Raw genomic sequence first — 24,665 nt, 5'->3', positions numbered from 1 at the left:
CCTAACATTCGCACTGAACCCTCTGTAGTCTGTACGAAATCATTTTTTTACATAACCAAATAGGTATGGAACTGGCTCAGAAGCCCTCTTTTTGTTTTCAAGTTCCTTCTTGTGTACAAAATCCCCTCCACATTGCAGCTTCCAAGTCTACCTAGGAATGCACAAACTGCCTTTTTGAGCTTTGTATAACTACTTTTTGTTTCTTTATTTTTCACTTTCTTCTTTTAACACTGTACAAATATGAACTAATTCTCTCTTCACTTTTTTCTTTTCTCCTTCCTCACGAACGGAATTGGATCGGACTTCAGAATTTCTTCCCTCCTCTACTTCCTCCCTCACATACGGGATCAGAATCAGACTTTGGAATCGTACACTGCTTTTCCCTGTAAAGCTCTTTTCCTTCCCTAATTCTTTCTTTTTCCTCCAACAACTGCATAGATGTCGAGAGAAAAAACAGATCTGTGCTCTACAGTGACAAAATGTACCTTCTTCCTCTCTCTTGCACACCGCCTGTTTCTTCAGATCTCCGTGAACACCCTGCAATGATCTGCCGAACCTTGCTCTGATAGCATTTGTTGGGGAAGAATGTGTAGAAACTGAAAACTATAATGATGCAGTAAACGAATGGAAATAGAAAATAAACAATCACACAAAGCAATACAATGATTTACAAGGTTAGGCAAGACTGCTTATGTCCACAGTGAGATAAGATATACTTGACTCTCAATGGAGAATAAGATTACAGCCGCTTGTCTTCGCACCTTTCACAGATTACAGAGAATGAACCCTCGAGGCCTCAGGCCTTTCGGATGCTAACGGCCCTTCAGAATCTACCCACAAACACAAGCAATGGAATACAAGTCATCGTACCCCTAATAGAATGTGCAACCATGAGGAAGAAACCAAGCAAACAATCACAAACAACACGAGGAATTTAACGTGGTTCGGTACGAATGCCTACATCCATCTGAGAAACCAAATATTTTTCACTATGCCAGAAAAACTTTCTACACCATTTTCCACCTCGCAAAGTGATCCCTTGCTTGTGTCTAGGGTTTTCCCCATATAGACAATAAATAGGAAACCCTACAAACTGCCATCCCCACACAATTACAATTTTACCCCCGTACATGTAATGGACCCTACACCCGACCCAATTACAAATACAGATCCAATAATAATTATGTGGACCCACAGAATACAAGACACACACAACCGCAACATAACCTAAGCTCAAAAGTGAAGTGAGAGAAAATTTTCATTGGTAAAGTGAAGTCAAATTAAATGGAAAAAGAAATAGGCAAGTTTTGAAATGGTTGTTTGGTTAGAAGTAAAGTGAAAAAAACGTAGTTGGTTTTACTTCATTTTTGGTGACTCAAATCTCACCAAATGGACTCCAGCTACCTTACATGGCCAAACTGAGCTTTAATCAGTTGAGACAAGTATTTATTATCAATTAACCATTTCAACAGGCTAAATTAAGATGGGATTAGACTCAGGTCCATTTTTTGCACAATGATGGCCACAAAACCTTCCCCACACATACATGAGAATGGTACATATTACATATTTTGTCCATCTCAACTGGGTTGGTTGTGCTTCCTTAGCCTCATCCAAATTGAGTTCGAAAAAGTCATGATTAGCAGACTGTCAAAACTCTTTGCCAGAACTGATGACAAATGGTGGGTTCATAAGTAATAGATGTTGGTCTCCAATTAATTGCAACCTGTTGGTTGTGGGTTCAAAACTTGGAAACAGCCATCCCTGCGAAGCAGAGGGTAAAGCTGGCATACATTTGCCCCACCCAGACCCTGCAATAGCAGGAGTCTCGTGCACTGGGATGCTCTTTTTTTTTTGCTTCCTATACCTAATCTCTTCATGGTCTTGCCCCTTCCTATCTTGCAATTATTCCTTTCTTTTAGTAATTTCTCTCCATATATTAATAAAAAGAATGTCATTGGTTAAGCTTGAGCAAAGCAAAGTTGGACCATGTTGCAATATCTCTCCCTTGTGCATGTAAAAAAAAAGGTTTAAAGTACAACTGACAATCCAAAGCGCTGAAGTACGTTATTGATGCAGAACAGTAACTAACCAAAATACTGTTTTTTTTTTAAAGAACTCATACCTCAACCTCCAGCCCGTAAGCTGTTTGGACAGAAACACGGGGACCTCCCACCTCATATTGCAAGAGTTTCCCTGAAGCTGCTCCAGAAGCAACAGTAGCAAGCCTATAGAAGCATTTACAAAGTTAGATGTAAAATTTAATAGTGAAAACTTGGAGTATCCAGTTGTACCTGCAAGGAATAAAAATCCCCCTTTCACAAGCTACAAGACTATGTCCATCTGCAGCTTCACTGATGCTTTCCACTTTTGAATTAAGGTATGAGACACCTGACTCGACACACCTAGAAGAGATTAATAGGCATCATAAATCTATTAAATTCAACAGTTTAGAAATTCTAAGAAACTGAAATATACAACAAAGGTGAACAGAAGGAAAGATGAATGGCCATTTTTACCTTTTCAGTAGCTCTTCATGAAGCAAGTGTCGACTGACTCGTCCATAAGCACGACCAATTGTAATTGGTTCATCAGTATCAAGATAAACAATGGTATCCTGCCAAACATGCTCAATACACCCTTCAAGCCCAAGATCTGAAAGGAGAAATAATTAGCTTCAATCAAAAGAGACTCAATCAACCTATTCTTTCCATGTCACAATGGATGAAAAGGTGGTGGAATTGATTCTTCTTTTTATGTCAATACATTATACACCAATTGAAGGCAGAGAGATCTAGGGAAGACATTGTTGGGAGAAAGTTGTTGGGAGAATGGTCCTACACCAGTTACCCTTGAGGCCTTCCAACTCCTCATACCTTTGAGTCTCTCCACCCAATAATTCGAGTTTTGGGATGGATATTTACATGGCATTAGAGCACTGATTTGGGCATCATACTGTTCATCATACAATTCATGGTATTGTTCACAGGTATTTCTTGGATTTCTCTGGATTAGTATTTGGCTCTGAGTTCTGATCTCAGATCTATCCTTTGTTCAGCTTTGTTTTCAATAGGAGATCTCTATTATCAGTGAATCTGAGTTCTGATCTTGAATTTATATTTAGTTCAGATTTGCTTTTCGATTGGAGACTTCTGGTTTGATCTTGAGTTCACCTTGACTGCTACATTTTATCTCTTTGATTCTGATGTTATTCTGATTTCTGGTGTTACTTTGATCTGTTTTTTTTCTCTTTAATTTGATATATTCTATTCATATTGAGTTGCATTTCCTTGCAATAGAGAAATCTGAGATGTTATCTATGAAGTTTGATGGGGATCAACTATGGTATTTGGCAGTTCCATTTTCAGTTCCTTATGGAACGCAAGGACTATGGGGATATATTGATGCATATGAGGCTATGAGCCTCCACTCTACTTTTGAGCCTTCTAAATCTTCTGCAATGGTACAACGGAAATTCAATAATGCTAAAGTTGTTACTTGAATTCTTAATTCCAATATGTGAGGTTTCTCGACAGCCAGAGAAATATGGTTGTATCTTGAACGAGTTTATCAACAGTCGAATTTGGCAAGGAAGCTTCAAAATTCAGATTGAAAATGAATTAATTTTTTCATATGGTCAAGGGGAGAAAAGAATCCATGATTCTTACGCAGGTTTTATGACCTTGTGGACTGAATATGAGCAGGCTCATATCAGAATTGATTTGTCTTATTGCTATGTTGCTACTCTACAGAGGGAGCCTGACAAGAAGAAAGTTATGCACTTTCTCATAAAATTAAGAGCACATTATGAGTTTGCTCGTGCTAATATTCTCAATAGCGGTACCTTACCAATATGGATTCTGTTTTTATGGAGCTACTTCGGGAAGAGACCAGAATCATCACACAGGCTACAATTGAAGGTAAAAAGAAAAATGTGGTATTCTCAGCCAATAAATCAAGGGCTAAGTTTACCTCTCATAATTTCCCTCGTCTTTCATGTTATGAATGTAAGGAGTTTGGTCACACTGCTTCTCATTGCAAGAAGCAAAATTTATTTATTTACTGTAAGAAGGATAGCCATATTATTTCCAAGTGTAAGGTGAAACCACAGCATCTAATAATCCTATTCAGTGCAAAGACCTATTGGAGGATCCAACCCAAAACCTTAAAACATCAGGTGGAGATAGCTCCTCAAGTATATGAAGGAACCAAGGACCGAACTTAACCAATGTGGGACTATGCCTCTACAACTCCCACCATCTCAACAAGATAAACCAAGGGCCTACCAGGTTTCTGAGACACCTCCTACTGGGAATACATTTGGTTTTGAGGGAGCTACTAGTTCTACCCCTACAGATATTTCAGATGAGGTCAAGCACTGGTTAAAAGTATGGTGACCTCTGCTATTTTTTATGCTTTCTTGGCTATTGGTCAAGCTGGTATGGTTTCTTCTTTTGATCTTCCTCTACTCCACTATGGATTCTTGAATCTTGATGCTGATGCTTCCAATCATATGACTGGTGTGTTTTCTTCTGATATTGTTCATAAACCTTATACTGGTGATCAACAAATTATTATAGCAAATGGTGATAAGTAACGCAACATTGGTACTGATAATCCCATCCCCTTAAGTTAAACAATGTCTTTCTTGTTCCTAAGCTTACCACTAATCTTTTTTTTTGGATGAATAAAAATTTAATTTCGAAGAAAAGAGGACAAATATACAAGCCCGGAGGCCAACAAAGCCAAAGCTAGCCAGAGACTACTTAGGGCACAAAAAGGTGGAAGGGAGACCCCAGGAGACAACAATAAGCCTGTTACTTGGGGTATCCCTAACACTAGTCGGGGAAAGGGAATTAGCTTTAGATGAAACATCAAAGAAGATGGCCTTCCAAATCTTGTCGAAAGAGCGGGAGTTGGACGTCCATCTTTTGAGGTTACGCTCCATCCAAATGTAAGATATAGTAGCACAAAAGGCAAGCTTTCCAATCGTGTCACAGATCGTTTTACCACCAAAAGTCATATGAATCCAAACCCATTCACGAGAGAGGGGAAGAGGCCTTCAACGAGCAGGCCAGCAATGGCGGAGAACTCGGTTCCAAATGGAGGCAGCAAAGGGGCAAGTAAAGAAAAGATGATCTATGTCTTCATGCCCATTCCAACAGAGGCAGCATCTAGGAGAGACTTGCAAGTGGCGGTGTGTGAGGAATGTTTGTGTTGGGAGGCAATTTGCTAGGGCACACCAGGCAGTAAAGCTCTGTCTTGGAATTTGACCTTTGAACCAAACCACTTTTTGCCAAGGACAGGGGGTCCCTCTATGTCTGACCATGTCCCAAGCGGAGTCGGAGCTGAATGAGCCTGTGGAGGAGGGGAGCCATAAGATGGTGTCTCCTCTACCTCTGTGTCCAGGTGGAATAGGGGGGAGGGAACTCCAGAGATCCGCCAGAGGGGGGGGGAGAGGAGGGGGGGGACCAAAAGCCATTGGTAATGATGAAAGCCACAGAGAAAAATCTGTCCAAGCCGGACTCATAGATGACACGGTGGCTGACAATAGAGGCTAGGACACCAGAAGGATGCCAATTGTCAAGCCAAAGATAAGTCTGTGACCCATCGTCAATCCTGCAAGAAATAGCACCCCTGGCTATGTGCCTCACTTAAAGAATTCTGCGCCAAATCCAAGAAGAATCAGGGCTGGAGCTGACCATCCAAATAGAGTCTCTACGGAGAGGCCCCGCATACAACCAAGAAGTCTAAATGCTAGATTTGTTGGTGATGAGTCTCCATAGCAGCTTGATAGAACCAGCAAGGTTGACATCTTTAATCCTTCTGAGACCCAGGCCTCCTTCAAATTTGGGGAGGCAAATAGAAGACTAACTCTTGGGGTGGAGGAACCTGGCAGAGTCCACACCTTTCCAAAGGAAAGCACGCATAATGGACTCGGCAGCCTTGATAGTAGCCTTGGGAAGGCCAAAAACACCGCTCCAATAGATGTAACAAGACTGGAGAACCGATCTGATAAGCTCAAGGCGACCCGCATAGGATAAAAGTTTGGCTTTCCAAAGCTGAAGTCTCTTGCGAAGAAGGTCAAGGATAGGGTTACGATGATGAGTCGAGAGTCCTGGCTGGTATGAGGGGCAGGCCAAGGTAGCGACAGGTAAGGTGGCAATGGGAAAGCCAGTGAGATGGTGGAGAGGGCCGCTTTGGTCGAGTCAGAAACCCTAGCAATGAAGATTTGGGATTTAAGGAGGTTAATGCGAAGACCTGAGAGACCCTGGAAAAGGTGGAGGGAGGACATGATGTTTTCAGTGGAGGAGGGATCGGCCCTGGAGAAGATCATTTGGTCATCGGCAAAAGCAAGATGGGTCAGGTTGGTGGCCTTGCACTTAGGGATGGGGGTGATGAGGTGGAGGTCAGTTTTGGACTGGAGACTGCAGGAGAGGACCTCAAGGGAGAGACAAAAGAGGAAGGGGGATAGGGGGCATCCCTGGCAGATGCCAGCAGAGGAGGGGAAGTAACCCGCGGAGCTGCCATTAAGGAGAACGGAGAAACGAGGGGAAGAGATGCAGAAGTGGATCCAGTTGACAAAGGTGGGGGGGAAGGACATCTTAAGAAGGACTTGGGTGATGAAGTCCCAACGAATGGAGTCGAAGGCCTTGTGGATATCAATTTTCAAAAGGGCTGAAGGGGGAATGGATTTTCTGTGAAAGGCACGAACAATTTCCTAACAGAGGATGATGTTGTCAGAGATACTTCTCCCCGAGATGAAGGCGGACTGATTAGGGTTGACAAGGGAGTCAATGACAAGCCGAAGCCGATTGGCTAGAATTTTGGCAATGAACTTATAAAGAAGGTTGCAAAGGGAGATGGGTCTGAAGTCCGCCATGGAGGAGGCACTAGAGGATTTGGGGATGAGGCAGAGAAAGGTGTGGTTGATGTTAAGGATCTGATGGGGGTTAAAGAAGAAGCTCTTGATGGCACAGATGAGATCGGATCCTATGATGTCCCAACAAGAGGAGAAAAAACCCATACTGAACCCATTAGGGCCAGGAGCTTTATTTGCCTTATAGGAGTGGACAGCAGAAGCAATTTCAGAGTCAGAGGGGATGGAGCAAAGGGAGCTGAAGAGGTTGGAAGGAACAAATTTGTTGATGAGGCCTTCAGGGATGATGGGATGGAAGGAGGGGAGAGGGCAAAAGATATCAGTTAAGTGGGACACGGCTTCAAATTTGATGGCATCAACAGAGGAGAGCACCGATCCATCGGAGGAGGTGAGAGAGAGAATAGAGTTGGAGTTGGTTCTGGCTTTGAGGGAGCGGTGAAAGAAAGCAGAGTTAGAGTCGCCAAGTTCAAGCCATTTGATCCGGGATTTTTGTTTCAGGAAGCTCTCCTCCTGAGAGAGAGAGAGGAGGTGAGCTCAGAGGCGGCAAGGGATTCCTCCACCGCGAGAGAGGGATTAAGGGGGTCAGACTGGAGACGGATTTGGATGGAGGAAAGGGTGTCACGACAGGAGGAGACACGAGAAGAGATATTGCCAAAGGTGGGGGAATTCCAAGATTTGAGGGCAGATTTGCCATTTTTGAGCTTTTTAGAGAAGGCAAGGAGAGGGGAGGAGAAGGACTGAACAAGGATATCCCAAGCAGACTGGACCAGAGGAAGGAAATCAACATGGGAGGACTACATATCAAAGAATTTAAAGGGCTTGGGACCAAAGGACAGATAGGGAAGGACAAAGAGGGAAATGGGGGAGTGGTCAGAGAGGCCTGGGAGGTCAAAAACAGCGTAAGAAGAAGGAAGGGATGAGGGCCAGGGATCATTGACGAGAACATGGTCAAGCTTGCAAGCAACTCTATCAACGCCAGAGCGCTTATTGTGCCAAGAAAACTCAGCACCTGACCAACAGAGGTCGTTAAGACCAACATCCTCAAGACAAGAATTGAAGGCATCAACCGCTTGGGGATCAATGGGGGAACCACCTAACTTTTCATGGCTATAACGGACGACATTGAAGTCTCCGCCCATGCCCCAGGGGGCGGAACCAACGGATTGAGAGATGATATGAATGTCGTCCCAGAGTGGGAGCCGATTCGGAGGACGATTGAAAGCATACACCATGGTGAAAAAGAAGAGATGTTTGTGAAGATGATCAGAGATGCTAAGATGGAGATATTGGGGGGAGGCAGAGGAAACCAACAGGTGGAATTTGGAGGGATCCCAAAGAACCCAGATACGGCCTTTTGGAGAGTGGGAGTAGTTGGAGATGAGGGACCAAGAGGGGGCTATAGAATGAGCGATGCGAGAGGAGTTGGACTCAAGAACCTTCGTTTCAAGGAGGCAACAGAGGGAGGATTTAGAGGAAATGATGCGCGCACAAATTTCAGCTTGTTTTGTCGGGACATTAAGGCCACGGACATTCCAAATGGTCCAGGGGATCATGAGCAAAGGTGGGGAGGGGGCAGCCAACCAGCTGTGGAACTGACCTGAGAACCCTGGGGGACACTGCGGGGCCTCGAGCGGTACTCACGCAAGGGGTGAAGCATACCAAGGGAGAAGATGCTGAGGAAGGGAGCAAAGTGGACAGCGGACCAAGGGAAGAGGAGGGTCCAACCACAGGGACAGGATCATGGCTAAGTTGGTTCGGTTCAGGTGTGGCTTTTAAGAGGTTCGAGCCAGGGTAATTTGTTAAGCTGGAATGAGATAAATGACCTGGGTAAATGGGCTGGGGAAGATGGGTTAAAAGGGCGGGTTAATGGGTCGGGCCAAAGGGGGTGTTGTCTTTAGTAGGGACGAAGGGGGGAATATGGAGGTTTAGGGGGACAAAAGGGATGATGTCACGTGGGGGGGGGGGGGGGGTTGGGTGAAAAGGTGTTCCTGGGAGTGGGAAGGTGGTTTGGTGTAAAGTGGTGAAAGACTGTGGGTCGCAGGAGAAAAGGGCTTATTTGGGTTGCCAAAATTGGGAGGAAAGCTGGATGAAGGCGAAAGTGGAGGAGCAGGGGAAGCCTGCAAATCGGTCTCGCAGAGCTCAGGAGGAGCAGTCGACGCTGCAACGTCACCATCAGCGTCGAGAACCAGGGACAGGAGGACGGCGAACCTATTGTGGTCAACCCCTGTTGAATCGCGAGGTTGGTGGGCATCAAGAACCTCGCCAAGATGTGGAACTTCGTCAGGTTCTGGGCTTCTTCTCCGGCGACGGTTTTTGGTCTTTTTCGGGCCACGAGAAGGCTGCAGAGGCCTTGCAGGCATCTGGGCTGGCTTTACCAGAGCTTGGAGTGAGGCCAGGGACAAGGCGACAACTTCGTCATCATTCGAGGTAGCAACCGAGGCGTCAGCAACTTCGACCAAACAATCCTTCGTCTCCGCCATTGAAAGCGTGGCTGCTAGAAGGACACAAGAGTTGGAGTCGAGAGGGCTGCGTCGATGATCCACTATTTCTGCCAAAGGGGCAGCAGCGAATGACGAGGGAGATGGAGCAGGGTTGCTTGGGGGCTGACACTGATTCGATGGATGTTCGAAAGACTTGCACACAGAGCAGTATTGAGGTAGCCATTCATGGGAGACTCATTGGGTGAAGGTATGACCGTCTTCTTCTTAGATGGTGACAAACTCTGGTGGAGGCACATCTGCAGAGACTTCAACACATAATCGAGCAAAGGAGAGGGGATCCATTTTCTTGGTTCATTCATCGGAGAAGAGAGGGTTGCCGATTGTCGAACCCACAATACTGAGGCCTGATGCACACCAGTAGTGGAGAGGGAGGCCTGGCAAGTTAACCCAAATGGGAATGGACTTGAGGTCGATTCTACTGAGGGAGGAGCGATGGTCCCATTGCCTGAGGAAGATCGGCTTCTTGCCTATCAACCAAGGACCACCCTCCAAGGCACGAGATCGATCGGCATTGTCTGAGAACCTGAAGATGAAGATGCCACTGTTGAGGAGATAAGTGAAAACAACTCCAGCTGGGCGCCACTGTTTGAGCAGAGAAGTTTTGACAACATGAAAAGGAGGTCGAGCACCAAGGAAGTGCCCCACGAGACAGCTCTGCCATTTGGTGATTTCATCATCTAGCAGGCCCTTGGGACAATAACCAACCATGGTATCGTCGACGATGGAGGGAGGGACAAAATGCAAGGAGTGCCTGTCGATGGGGTTGGGGGTGTTACTGGATAGAAGTGAACTCCAGGTAGGGGGTTTTGTTGCAGGGTTAGAGGAAATTGCAGTGGGTGAAGCAGAGGAGAGTACGTCAGGGGTAGGTGAATTTCTGGGAGTAGGGTAAGGACGAGAGGAGGGGGAGAGTTTACAGTGGGGAGAGCATCAGTAGAAGCAAGGTGGGGGGAAGCAGGGCATGCAGGGTAAGGGGAGGCACCAGGCAGGGCTACCGGAGGGGGAGGAGGCATCACCCAAGGGGGGGAGGCAACTCAAGCCATCGCCGGAGTTATTCTCATTTGTTATGTTCAAGAGATTGTTACCACTAATCTTATTTCTATCATATCAATTGGAAGATGATGGCTATGCTGTATTTTTTCTTCTGATGGTTGTGTGATTCAGGATCCGCGCACTGGGATGGGTATTTTTTTTTTGGTGAATAAAAAAATTATATTACCAAGGCCCGAGAGAGGCGAGAGAGGGAAGCGGGGGGGGAATGTACAAAAAAGGGGGGAAGCCCCGAGCTCCTTTAAGGGGAAGGGCTGGGGCGTAAAAGAGCTCTATCTAGACCCCAAGAAACAACAATGTGCCAATTCCTTAGGGTATCCAAAAAGGCCTTAAAAGGCAAAAGACTAAGCTTAGAGGATACATCCCAAGAGATGGCTTTCCAAATCGAGTCAAAAGAACGAGATTTGGAAGTCCATCTCCTAAAGTTCCTCTCCATCCAAATGTGAGAAATAGTGGCACCGAGCACGAGCTTGCCAATGGTGTCGCAGGTAGTGCAGCCCGAAAAAGTCATGGCCATCCAAAGCCCCTCTCTATCTGTCACACCCCCATCCCGTCAAGGGATAAAATAATATAAAAAGGGTATGACTAGGATGCTTACCAACATCCTAAACCCCCTCCAGGATCACGGACGCAGTGACTTACCTCATAGTCATATAAATGAGAATCAGATCAATTATCAGAATAGCGGAAGACTTATAATAAATACTGTTGATCCTCATTTAGGGAATAACTACGGTGATAATAAATACATAAGGTGGATTATCCTTGAATTCAAAAGTTAATACAATAGAAGTTCTTTGATAAGTACAAAGAAAGGCAGAAAACATACATCAAGAAATATAATATTAAAAGCAACAAAAAGAAGATAAACATCAACGGTCGTAGACCAACTTTTGCGTCAACATCCTTTACCGGGTCCTTCATCATCCACCGGTACCGTACAACCTGCATCACATTCTAAAGAGAAGAGTTCCCCGAGGGGTGAGCTTCCACTAGCCCAATGAGCAGGAAATTGAATCCACACACACACAACAAATATGCGGCTGCAAGTCAAACCTGATGAGCTAACATCCTTGACGTCCCATACCACCAATGATGATTCACACATCAGATCCGATTTACAGTCATACAACAAACACAACAATATGATATGTAATATGAATAATGATGATGATGATGATGATGATGAGATGTAATGTATGCATGAATGCTATGGTGTGTAGAGTAATGAAATTGTATCCCTGGTACCGGAACACACCCTTGATCCCCACCGATACAACACCATTAATCTACGACATAGTAGGGCCATATCCCTGATACCGGAACACACCCTCGATCCCCATTGATATACCCCTAACTACGTCAGTGGAAGCCTGCCAATCCTAGAACACACCATTGGTCTCCCAGCAAGTCTCCGATAATCTCAACCACGGTACCAGAACTTACCCTTGATCCCCGGGCTGGATTATCAGTAAGGCGATACGGTGTAGGAACTTACACATCTACCTCCCGTATCCCTTTTAACACAAATATCAAATCAAATATGCAACATATTATATAAAACTATCGTATTGAGAAGTATTCCGGGTGCATCGACGTCCCATACCATCTAGTACCCGGGTACCAGCACGACACAGCACATGATAGGCCAAGTATAATATATAAAGAAAGACATTAAATAAACCATAGTATCATCTCATATAATTCCAACCACATTTGTAACACATAGTCATCAATTATCACACACATGAACACATTCATAGATAAACAGTGCAAACATGTATTTATGCATGAAGTGCATCACATAACATGAATGCATCAAGCACAACATTTAATCATAGAAACACTCAAAATAAAACAAGATCCAATCCCCCCTCACAATATAGTTCGTGTTCCGTTGATTTGATTCGTCGTTCGATGTCTGCTAAGTGCGTCTCCTCAAACAATTAATGAAGCCTAGGGTAGTGTAGAAGAGTGTTAGAAAGGGTGGGGAAAAGTCCCTTAGGGGAAACCCCATAAATTACATAGCCTGCAGGCCTTTGGGGCAGCATCGGATGCAAGCTCAGTTGTAGGCAGGGCCTTGCATTCGCCCTTGCATTCGATCAAGGTATGATACAGTTTTGAAGGTGTTTTTTAACCCAATTTGTCCCACTTGGATCTTTAAGTCCCAAGGACAAGGGAAGGGTGTTCGAGGGTCCACCAGGGCCTGGTTACATCATTAAATTTATTGGGTCTAGAGAACTTAAGGGGAACTCCCAAAGGTCACATTCTAGGGTTTTAAGTAGTGAAACCCAAACTCAGCAATAAGGTTGCAAGGAGGGGTTTTTAGGGTTGTACTTAGAGGCAAGGCCTCACTAATGAGGTCCAACATTGAACCAAGGTCACCCCTTGGTTTCCAAGTGGAACCCCAAGGTCCAACTTTAATTTCCAAAGTTTCCTAACCCACAACCAATGAGGGAAAGGATTTTAAGGGTATCAAAGGTAGATCTTGGCACCATAATAGATCAATTAATTAGTATAATTATGGGCACCTTAGGTTGTAATTAAACCCCCCATTAAACCCTAATAAGTTCTACTCCAATAGCCACAAAGTAGGCAAGGTCACAAACATATAACTTAAATTTCAAAGTTACTATCTAAACACATCAGCCAGGTTTGAATCCACTTTCGAGGATCACACACTCATATTGGGTCCAAGGTTTCCTCATAATAATTGTAGCCCTTTAAGTCTAGTTTATAACGCATGTGGAATCATGTCGATACAATATGCGTAGACCAAGTTATGGTCAAAACAGCAGGCCAAGGTCAAATGTCAGCAGTTCTGGGGACAGGCGGTTTTATGGATGGTCTTAACCCAATTCCTGAAATTGCATGTAAATCCTAGCTTACCAGGGGCTCAGGAAAGTCTCGGCCAAGTGCAATTTTATGGGTGATTTTTCTCAGAACATGAAACCGCACGTAAAACCTCTCTAACCAGGGGCTTATACAGGGGGGTGGTTTCAAGGGAGGTTTCTCGTAAGTCTTGCAACCGCATGTAAAACCGCATGTCTCCATATCCCAAATTCAAAGGTTTAATCACCAAGGGTTCCATTTTCAAGTGGTTTGAAGGCAAGGGAACACCAAGAGAGCTTCCTCCTAGGTCCATTAGGGTTCTAAGACCTCATTAGGTCCATGTAATCCCAAGGATTCAATAAGGGAAAGCAAGGAGAACCTAGTCTAAGGCATAGTAGGGTAGAAACCCTAGGTCTTTCAAATAGAATGAGATTGTGAGCCCTAGGGCTAACAATGGAGTGTAACAACTCCACAATAACATAAACTAAAGGTTCCAATCGATCCTTGGGTTCCAAGCAGAACCCTAGGTCAAGGATTTCCCATCTCCCAAGTTCCCAAAACCCAAAACCGATGAAAGAGGGGGAAGAGGTGTTAATGGCTTACCTTACCAATGAGAGGAGCTCCACGATTTGGCCACCAAGGGATGTGGGTTCAAGCTTCAGCCAATCCCTTCTTCCTTCTCCTTCCTTATTTCCTTCTTCTCCTCTCCGTTCTTCTTGATTTCTCTTCTTTCCCTTATTCCCACGTTTTTAGTTGGAGGAGAGAATAAATGAGCTAAGAGAATCCAAGCCTCTATATAACTTAAACCCTTACTAAGGTCTGTTCGGTTGGGTATTAAATAGGTCAAAATCCATTTTTGGGTCTATTGAGTTAAATGGGTCATTTAAGCTAAATGGGTCACTTAAGCTAAATGGGTCACTTTAAGTTAAATGGGTCAACCCATTGGTCTTAATAGGAAAAGGAGTCTATTAAAGGGTGGGGTCCATATGACAATGGGACACAAGTCCCTCATACGTTTTCCGAGGTAAGTGGGACCCACAATAAAATATTCCACAAACGGCTAAAATGGCTTAAGCGGTTCTAAGCCTGACCTGCACTTCGAGGACATCAAAGAAAAGGGTAAACAAATAAGACAAGGGGCTACAACTTATTTCACAATTGCCATGGTGTGTCCCCCAAGTGTCACACCCCCATCCCAAAAGGGAATAAAATACAATAAAAGGGGTATGACTAGGATGACAGGTGTCATCCCACACTGCCAGGATCTCGATTACAATGTATTGAATCACAGTCAGGATTCATATAATTATCACAAATATACTAGTAAACGGAAACAGAGAAATATCTTACATTCCCAGAGTAAAACAAAACGGCAGAAGCGTTAATTAACAGTTACATAATGTTCATCTGCCTAGTGTGAGGTTATACAGTAACCCAATGATTCTTTAAATGTTCAACACATAATTATCAAAATATAACATGTACAAGCATAATGTAAAACTCAAAAGCAACAGAAGTAAATCTCGCAGTCATCACATGGACTCCCGTCACCGTGTTCCTCTGTCATCGGCTCTGGGTCCACCACACCCACAGAATCATACTCAGACGAGTGAACGTCCAGGTTTACCACAAATCCATCATCTGCAGCCATATCTAAAAAAGTGTCCACAAAAGGGGGTAAGCTCCACTAAGCCCAGTAAGGGGATGGGGAACATATAAGCAATAACATATAGTCCATGATGCATGAATTAATAACCAGTTATCCACCTAGCAAGCATATCTAAGTCACTAGGTACTTGCTACTGCAACAACTCGGGAAACATCACGGATCACTTATCTTATCACCGTCGATGCAACCTCAATAGTTACAAGGGAGCTCGCGCCGGTAGAAGCCACTCGCCACCCAGAGGCTAACCCTGATAACCAATGATCTCACCTGACCTGGCCTCGTATCACTCCTCAGGCACCACAGGTAGCCTTAGTTACCCAACACCTAAACCCCTGTTGGTAAAGGTCGTAGTAAGGGGATCGAAAATCTTAACCATTCTATATGAACTATCGTGTCGAGAGGTATTCCGGCACATAACGTCCCATACCATCTTGTACTGGGTACCAGCACAACACGGCGCATGACAGACCATATATAAGCATGATGAAGACATTAACAAGCCACATCCATAACGCATACATTCACAATTTCCATTATAAAAATGCAAGAATGAGTATGCATGAAAAATGACATACAAGCATAACATAATGAAAAACACTCCCAAATTAAGTTAAATCCCAACCCCACTCACTTATTTGTTCACGATCCGTTACTAAGGTTTGTTGCCGTTCAACGTAACGTAAGTTCCACCGTGCGAGTAATATAGCCTAGAGAAGCGTAACAAAGTGAGTTAGGTGAGGTAATAGAGGTCTCAAAGTCTAGGCTTAAAGATAATACAATAGAGTTTAAGTGGACTCTTGAGTGGAGGCACAGTGCCTGGGTTCACCCCGAGCAAAATACACTAAAACCCAAGACTGGACTCTTGGGTAGATCCTGGCCTGAGTCCACCTGCAAGCAGAGAAGGGGTGGACTCTAGTTGTGGTTTCTGGTCTGAGTCCACCACAGGGTCCAGTTGCAGGCAGAGAAAGGGTGGACTCTGGTTGTGGTTTCTGGTCTGAGTCCACCACAGGGTCCAGCTCCTGCAGAATCCGAATTTCACCACAAGCAAGCTCCCGAACCCAATTTCTCTTGGGTTTCAGCTGACAAGGACCCGGGGAAAAAGTCTATAAGCCACCTAGCATTGTAATACCCTACCCTTATCATAGGGTTTTTGGGTTCAACGGGTAATTCCATTAAAACCCCAAATCTAGGGTTTCTCCACCAAGAACCCTAGATCCAAGAATTAAAATCCAGAAAAGGGAAGAGGAGAGACTCAAGGCTAGCTTCAAGCCTCCAAGTAGGGAAATACTAATCCAAAAGCATCCTTGGGTTCCAAATGGAACCCTAGGTCCAAAACTCCCAACCCAAATGGCTTCATCTCCAAACCTAAAAAGAAATTAAAGAAGAGAGAGAGAGATATGATCAAGGACCTACCTCCTTCAAGATAATAACTCCTAGGTAGAGTGGTTGCACAAACCTATAACCTTCAACGCTTCCTCCTCTTTCCTTCTTCTTCTCCTTCCTTTCTCTTTTCCTCTCTTTTTCTCTCTTTTCCTTTCTCTTTTTCTCTCTTCCACGATTTTGCTAGGTTAGAAGAGTTAGAGGTTTGTTAGTGGGTACTTAGTGGTTTTGTAAGTAGATAGATGGATTACACATGGCTTAGATAGATGGATTACACATGGCTTAGTGAGTGGATTACACTTGGCTTAGATAGATGGATTACATATGGCTTAGTGAGTGGAGACTAATCCACAAAATTCCAAAATCTCCAATTAATCACTAGTGGGTCCCTAAGATATTTGTGGCTTATGAGTGGATATTTAGATTAATCTACTCAACTCCAAAACCCTTATTTATTTCTAGTGGGTCCCTAAGATATTTATAGACCCCACACTAAAATACAAAAGGAGGTGATGGGGCCCATGACACCTCACCCATAATAAATCATATGGCAGGTGTGGACTCACCACCGGGTCCAGCTCAGGGTCCAACTCACCTAAAATAGGTAAACCTAAGGCAATAAATCCCCGGGCTTGGCCCACCTTTTAAGGGTTACTAAGGGAATTAAGCAACCTCGTAAACAAGTTCAGAACATACCCAAAAATAGTTCATTTTCCCCATCAAGGATTGATTTCCGGAATCCCGAAGAGCTTTTTTACTTCGACATTCACTTCACCAAGGCTCGTCGTGTCAATGTGACAAGATACTGGATGCTCTCTTTGGTACTCCTCGCTCTTGGGACTAATGCTTAGAGGGTAGTCCATGAAGTCTTCGTCCACGAATTTCCCCCAATCCCAATTGAGAAATCGTTCCTCAACCGCCAAACCAGTGAACTGGTCAAAGATCTTATAACTCGGTTTGACCACCATTGCGAACAGCTCACCAACATAGAAGCCAGCTCCATCTACGTGGCACAAAATAACATTATTAAAAGATGATCTCGGGTGCGGGGTCTAACACCAAGACCCCGAATAGTTTCCTCCATAGGCAAACCCGTACTATAGTCAATGATTTTTGTAGCCGGGTTTGACCACCATCGATAACAGCTCACCAGCATACATGGCAACTATAACTATAAGTCACAGGGAGGAAATAATAATTAATTATAATCCTGGGTGCGGGTATAACACTATCGAAAGGAAGGATACTTCTGTTGCGAGGCCAGATGAACGACAGGGCTTTTTTCTAGATGGTGGTAGAGAAAGGGCAGGCGAAAAAGAGATGGTCGATGTCTTCCGAACCATGCCAGCAGAGGATGCAAGAGGTTGGGATAGGAATTCTTCGGTAGGAAAGGAAAGCTTGGGTTGGGAGGCAGTGGTTTAGGGTTCTCCAGAGAAGGAAGTTGTGGCGGGGGGTATGGCCTTTGAACCAAACAAGCTTGAACCAAAGGACAGTAGGGGCTTGAAGTCTGACTAGGTTCCAGGCAGATTTGAAGCTAAAGAGGCCATTGTTGGATGGAAGCCAACAGACCTTGTCCGCGAGACCTGGGGAGGAGGGGGGAAGAGAGGCCCAGATCAGGGAGAGGGGGGTCCAATTGCCATTAGAGATGATGGATGAAAGTGGGGCAGATTTTGGAATCCTGGAAGTTATAGAGAACTCCAAATGGGAACCAGGGGTCGAGCCATAAGGAAGTGGAGGACCCATCAGAAATGGAAGAGGAAATGGCTGAGAGGGCCAGAGCGCGAAGGAGAAGGATTTTCCGCTAGATCCAGGAGCAATCCTTTGGAATGGAGACAGTTCAGATGGAGTCGTTTTTTAGGAGGTGAGAGTAGATCCACTGAACCCAAATGGAGTCTTGTTTGGTAGAGATTTTCCAAATAAGCTTTAGAATCCCGGCAGTTTTTTGGAGTCACGGATGTGGCGAATGCCAAGACCACCCTCGGATTTGGGAAGGCAGATGGAGTTTCAACTGATCGGGTGAAGGAATTTGGAGGATTCCTTTCCTTTCCAGAGGAAAGCAGCAAACAGGGATTCCATGGCTTTAATGATGGCTTTAGGATAGACAAAGATACCGCACCAATAAATGTAAGAGGATTGAAGTTTGGATCTAATGCATTCAAGCCTACCCGCATACGAGAGGAGTCTGCCCTTCCAGAGCTGGAGGCGCTTGCTGATAATGTCGAGCATGGGGGTGCAATGGTGACTGGAGAACCTAGCAGGGATAAGAGGGAGGCCCAGGTATTTCACTGGGAGGGAGCCCAGAGAGAAACCAGTGAGGAGGGGGGAATCCTTCTCGAGTTCCGAGACACCGGAGAGGAAGAGTTTGGATTTAAGGAGGTTGATACGGAGGCCAGACAGACTTTCAAAGAGGTTAAGGGATGCCATAATGGCAGAGATGGAGGAGGGAGAGGCTTTAGAGAAGATCATAAGATCATCCGCAAAGGCCAGGTGGGTGAGGTTGAGCTGTTTGCACTTGGGGAGGGGGGAGATAAGATGGAGGTCAATTTTGGCTTTGATACTCCTCGAGAGGACTTCCAAAGCCAGGGAGAAGAGGAAGGGGGAGAAAGAGCAACCCTGACGAATCCTAGCTTTAGAGTAGAAGAAACCAGCTGGGGAGCCATTGACAATAACCAAGAAGGAGGGGATGGAGATACAAGCATAGATCCAACGGATTAAAGGAGGGGGAAAACCCATCTGCGAGAGCACATTGCAGATGAAGTCCCATCTGAGGGAATCAAAAGCTTTGTGGAGATCAATTTTCATAAGGGCAGCGGGAGAGTGAGATTTCCGATCAAAGCCTCGAACAATTTCAGAGCAAAGGATAATGTTATCCGCAATGCTTCTGCCAGAGATGAAAGCAGATTGATTGGGGCTGACCAAGGAAGGAATGACAAGCTGGATTCTATTTGCCAAAATTTTGGCAATGAACTTGTAGAGGAGGTTGCAGAGGGAGATAGGTCTGAAATCAGAGAGAGAAGATGCTCCATCTTTTTTAGGGATGAGGCAGAGGAAAGTCTGATTGACCTGGGCAAGCTGGCTTAGATTGAAGAAAAAGCTACGGATGGCTTTTATCAGGTCGTCCTTGATATGGTCCCAGCAGCTAAGGAAGAACCCCATGCTGAAACCGTCAGGGCCAGAGGCCTTATTGGACTTGTGGGACAAGATAGCCTTGGTAATCTTCTCATCGGAGGGGATGGCAAGAAGAAAGTTAGCCATGGGGGGGGCAAATTTGTTGATGAGGCCAGGGGGGATAGGGGAGGGAGGGGGGAGAGGGGGATTGAAGAGGGAAGTGAAGAAGGAAGCCGCCTCCGCCTTAATGGCAGGGACAGTGGTAAGAGGGGAGCCATCCCGAGCGATGAGCAGGGTGATGGAGTTGAAATTCAATCTGGCCTTAAGAGAGCGGTGGAAGAAAGCAGAGTTAGAATCACCAAGCTCAAGCCACTTGATGCGAGCTTTCTGGCAAAGGAAGCTTTCTTCCAGAGAGGAGAGGGAGAAGAGCTCTTCAGTAAGCTTCCTTTCGTCCTCAGCCAGCGAGGGGTTAAGAGGATCCAACTGGAGCCGGGATTGCACCGAGGCCAGATCCGAGCGGCAGCAGGAGACACGGAAGGGGAGGTTGCCAAAGTTGGTAGAGTTCCAGGATTTGAGCTCAGATTTGGTGAGTCTGAGTTTACGGGCAAAAGCAACGAGGGGGAGAGAGTGATAGTGGACGGGGGAGCTCCAAGCTTTAAGAATGGTGGGGAGATAGAGCGAGTGGGAGGTCTACATGTCAAAGAATTTATAAGGTTTTGGACCGAAGGAGGTGTATTGCTGGATGAGAAGATGATAGGGACTATGATCAGAAAGGCCCTGGAGGAGGAAGTTGGCAATGGAATGGGGGAAGAAGGTGAGCCAAGCTTCGTTGGTGAGAAACCGGTCAAGCTTGTAAGCAATACGGTCAGAGCCCCCCCTACGGTTGTGCCAGGTGAGAGGAGAGCCAGACCATCTAAGGTCATCAATACCAATGTCTTGAAGACAGTCATTGAAGGCCTGGACGGACAGTAAGTCAATGGGACGACCACCAACCTTTTCAGATTGGGATCGGACAACATTGAAATCTCCTCCCACTCCCCAGGGAAGAGGGCCAATCCTAACTTTAATATGAGATAGATCATCCTAAAGAGAAGAGCGGTCCACGGTCCTGTTGAGGGCATAGACAATAGTGAGGTAGAAAGAAGAGGTGGAATTGGGGAGGGAGAGAAGAAGGTGGATAAGCTGAGAGGAGGAGTGAGAGATGGATATGTTAATTTTGGAAGGGTCCCAAAGGATCCAGATACGACCATTTGGAGAATGGTTGTAATTGGAGAGGAAGGACCACGAAGGGGCAATAGAAGCAGCAATGCGAGAGGCGTTATCTTGAATAACACGAATCTCCAGGAGGGCGCAGAAGGAGGAATGGGAGGACTTAATAAGATCTCTGATGTCTTGGTGTTTGGCCAGGGAGTTGAGACCCCTGACATTCCAGAAAAAACCTGTAGACATGAACACTAGAGGGAGGGGGGCAACGAGAATCTTGGGGGTACACTTCTGTACCTCCTACGAGAATAGGCTAAAGTGGGGCGATGCTTGGCAATAATGGAGCTAGCAAGAGGGCAATTAGAACCACACAAAGGGGGGGAAGGAGGGGGGAGACCAAGACCAAGACCAAGGGGGGGAGGGAATGGCCGAGGCTAAGTGGGGGGAGGGGGGAGCTGTCTACGGACAAGGGGGAGAGAGGGGGGAAAAGGAATTATGACACAGGAGTGGGATAGGGGCAGAATTGGTAAGAAAAGAGGAGGGGGAGGGTAAGGGAGCGTGGAGGGTAAGAAAGTAGGTAAAGGTGGGGATGGCATGGCTTGGAGAAGAGGGTCGGGAAGTGGGTCGGGTATGGGGTGTAGAGGTGGTGGGGCTAGGTTCACAGGGGTTAGAGGTAATTAAAACTGGAGGAGGAGGTAAGATGGGTATATTGTAAGTGAAAAAGGAAGGGAACTGGTTTAAAGAGGCTGGTTTGGAAAGGGGTTGGACCGGATCGGTCGTAGATTAGGTCGGTTTGGGAAAGAGGGTGGTTTGGATAGGGGTAGGTAAGATTTGGTTGGTAAAAGGGTCAAGGGTGGGGCCAGGGGGTTAGGTAAGAGGGGGGGAAGTACTAAGGTGGAGCCATGTGGGTTAGACAAAAGGGGAAGGGGAGACGAGGCAAATGGAAAGCAGTTGTTCAGGTGACCATTTCACGAAGAAGCACTTCCTACGAGAGGGAAACCTAGGAGGTTCTGATCACCGGCCTGGTCGTTGACGGAGCTTGCGACAGAGGGCAGGCAGCAGCTTCTCGGGGCAACTTCGCAGGGAGGAGCCCTAGCGAAGGAAACAGAGGCCAAACTAGCGAAACTTCCTCTGTGGGCTCTGAACTGAGAAGAGCGCAGGGTGTTTGAACAGTGACCATCATCGTACAGGTCTCAGGGGGACCAATAGGAGCAATCTCGATCGATGGAGCCTTCTTGATCGATTCAGAGGTCTGTGCATCTTCCAGGATGGCAGGGAGCAACGAGATGTCGGAGGCAGGCGAGGCTACCGAGGCGTCTTCCTTGCAAGCCGGGGAGGTGAAGGAGGGGAGAGCACGACGGCGACATCTCCGGCGATGGCGAGCTTTGATTCTGCCTCTATTGGGAGACGTGGATAAGCTAGAGGGCAAAGGAGGAGCCGGGTAACCAGCAAAGCCAGGTTTGCGAGCAAAGGAACCAATGACAAGGGCCAGAAGGGCATTGTGAGCAGCAGCAGGGACTTCAGAAGCCGTGACAGTGGTTGCTGGAGCAACAACAAGGTCTTCAGGAGCCAGAGGGGCATTGTGAGCAGCAGCAGGGGCTTCAAGAGCAGCAACGGAGGATACTGGAGATCGAGAAGGTTGATCAGCCGAAGAAGCAGTGAAGGCAGCGTGAAGGGAAGGGGGCTGGGTGATCGCAGCAGCGTCAACAGTGCTTTACCGAAGCATTCTTTTGAGTGGTGCCCAAAGGTCTTACAGTATATGCAGTGAGGGGGGATGCAATCAAATCTTACAGGCTGCTCGAAACTGAAGCCATCTTCTTCGACGATGGTGATAGAGGAAGGCGGAGGGTTATCTGCAGAGATGTCGATGCAGATCCGAGCGAAAGAAAGTCTGTCCATCTTGCGGGTGCGAGCATCGGAGTAGAGAGGACAGCCCAAAACATAGCCTATTCTGCTGAGGTTGTCTTGGCTCCAATATTGGAAGGGGATACCAGGCAAAGCAACCCACAAGGGAAGGGAGTTGAAGTCAACCTTGTGGAGAAGAATGTAAGGGTTCCACTGGCGGAGGAAAATGGGTTGGGGTCCAACCAACCAAGGGGCACCATCAAGGGCTCTAGCCTTGGCAGTGGTGGAGAAGAACTTGAACACGAAGACTCCATTGTCAAGCAGGAAGATGTCTAAAGAACCTTAGGCTCTCCATTGTTTGGTGAGGGAGGCCCTGACAGTGTTGAAGGAGGGTCTTGAACCAAGGAAATGACCTACAAGGCATGAATGCCACTTGGAGATCTCAGGGGAAAGGGAAGAGGAGGGGCAGAGGGCGAAAGGTCCACCATCATCTGTAGCAGGTTTGATGAAGTGGAGAGGAAGCCCAGAGCTCGAGGATGAGGGGGGGAGGGAAGCCACCGAAGACCAGGAGGGTGGTGGAGGGCCTGAAATGGAGGTGGAGGAGAAGGTATGGGTGATGGTGACAGGGGGAGAGGGGATGGAGGAGGTTACGATGGGAGGGGTGGTGGTGACAGAAGAAGGAAAAGGGGTGGTGGTAGCAGTAAGGGTGGTGGAGGTGGAAGAGGGGTTAGTGGTGGCAGTAGATGGAAAAGGAGTGGTGGTAGAAGCAAGGATGGTGGAGGTGGGGGGATGGAGGTGGTAGAAGCAAGGTTGGTGGAGGTGGAGGGGATGGAGGTGGCGCCGGAGGTGGGCAGGGGAGAAGGGAGATCAGGAGAGCTCATCCTCAGAGTCCTTTCCAATAATCGTCTGGGATGGATATTTACATGGTATCAAAGCAGGTTTTCTCCAATCCTATTGCAGTTGTCTCCAGACCTGCCTCCTTTCATCCGAGCATGTGTATGCAGTTTCATCCTGCCTACACAACTACACGTGAGGGAGAGTGTTGAGAGAATAGTCCCACATCGATTACCCAGGAGGCCTTCCATTCCCTCATATATCTGTGTGTCTCTCCATCCAATAGTTTGAGCTTTTGGGATGGATGTTTACAAACCGATTTAACCATGATCTGTATCTAGCCACCTACTCTTTTCTTTTCCTTCTCATACCATTAAAAGGAAATGCATAGAAGGTTAGATACAGACCTTTCATATAAAAAACTTTCATGCCAAGCGTAGGGGATTATCTACTTGATTAGACACACATATGTAAGGACTCAAGACGACACCCCAATAAACCATTATATCATGCCTTCAAATTCAAAAGTATCTTTGTCTTTGCCAAATTCTCCACTTTATCAATTGCCACACAGGGCTTGATACCAGGTCCCACAGTATATAGATAAGACATGGAAATGTCCAGATCTGGCAAATATTTTGAAGGAGCCAACTGCTGGGGTGGGGAAGAAACAATCTAGTGAAATATTGAGAATGGTTGACAAACAATTGTTACCACAAGCAAAAACATGAGAGGAACATTAATCCTCCATCAGTGACTCAATGACATCACTGAGAACGATTCATGTTCTAAGGTATCAAATAAACTGATTAGCCCCCGCTTTGTCATTCTGAAGTTTGATTTAAAGGTAAATCACAAATTATTGTTTACAAAGACAAAATGCAATTAAAGTTCTGACTACTCATTTTCCAAAAGAAACACTCACCTTTAAATTCATCCTCCCACACACCATAATTATTTGTGAACGGAAGATCAGGTCCAATAAGGCCAACTCTTAAGCCTAATTTAGCTGATTCTGCAGCCAGAGAGAGCCCAGCTGGACCACAACCTATCACCACTAAATCTAGCACAGAGTCTCCAAGAGAGATTGGTGGTAACTGCATTATGAATGAGAGGAATATCATCAGAGGAAAATAAAAGACCACAAGATAGTAAATTTACAAAAAAACACTTATATATGAAATATAGGTAATGGCTATTCAAAATGAAAAGAGTGTCAAATAAAGAGCATTTATTTTCTAACCGCTCACATCTACAGACTTGTAATTCAAAAAAAAATAGGAATTGTATGGCTTACTGAAGAAAAATTAGGGACACGTAAGCACAATCGAATGAAAAGCTAAATTTTATTAAATTCAATGACAGG

At 45.8% G+C, this 24,665-nt stretch overlaps 1 protein-coding gene across 2 annotated transcripts in view; it reads right to left on the bottom strand.

The window, feature by feature from the left end:
- LOC122667138 (lycopene epsilon cyclase, chloroplastic) overlaps positions 1 to 24,665 on the bottom strand; it is a 50,329-nt gene that overhangs the window by 22,516 nt on the left and 3,148 nt on the right. For both annotated transcript variants that reach the window (XM_043863340.1, XM_043863341.1), the window contains exons 2-5: positions 24,225 to 24,396; positions 2,520 to 2,655; positions 2,295 to 2,405; positions 2,126 to 2,228 (exon numbers count right to left, since the gene is read on the bottom strand). In XM_043863340.1, the coding sequence (XP_043719275.1) occupies positions 2,126 to 2,228; positions 2,295 to 2,405; positions 2,520 to 2,655; positions 24,225 to 24,396 (522 nt within the window). The remainder of the gene's footprint in view (positions 1 to 2,125; positions 2,229 to 2,294; positions 2,406 to 2,519; positions 2,656 to 24,224; positions 24,397 to 24,665) is intronic.

Source organism: Telopea speciosissima, chromosome 7 (genome assembly GCF_018873765.1).
Source record: "Telopea speciosissima isolate NSW1024214 ecotype Mountain lineage chromosome 7, Tspe_v1, whole genome shotgun sequence".
NCBI classification, from domain to species: domain Eukaryota; kingdom Viridiplantae; phylum Streptophyta; class Magnoliopsida; order Proteales; family Proteaceae; genus Telopea; species Telopea speciosissima.
Note: the sequence above shows the minus strand (reverse complement) of the source record. Positions and strands in the feature narration are given on the sequence as shown.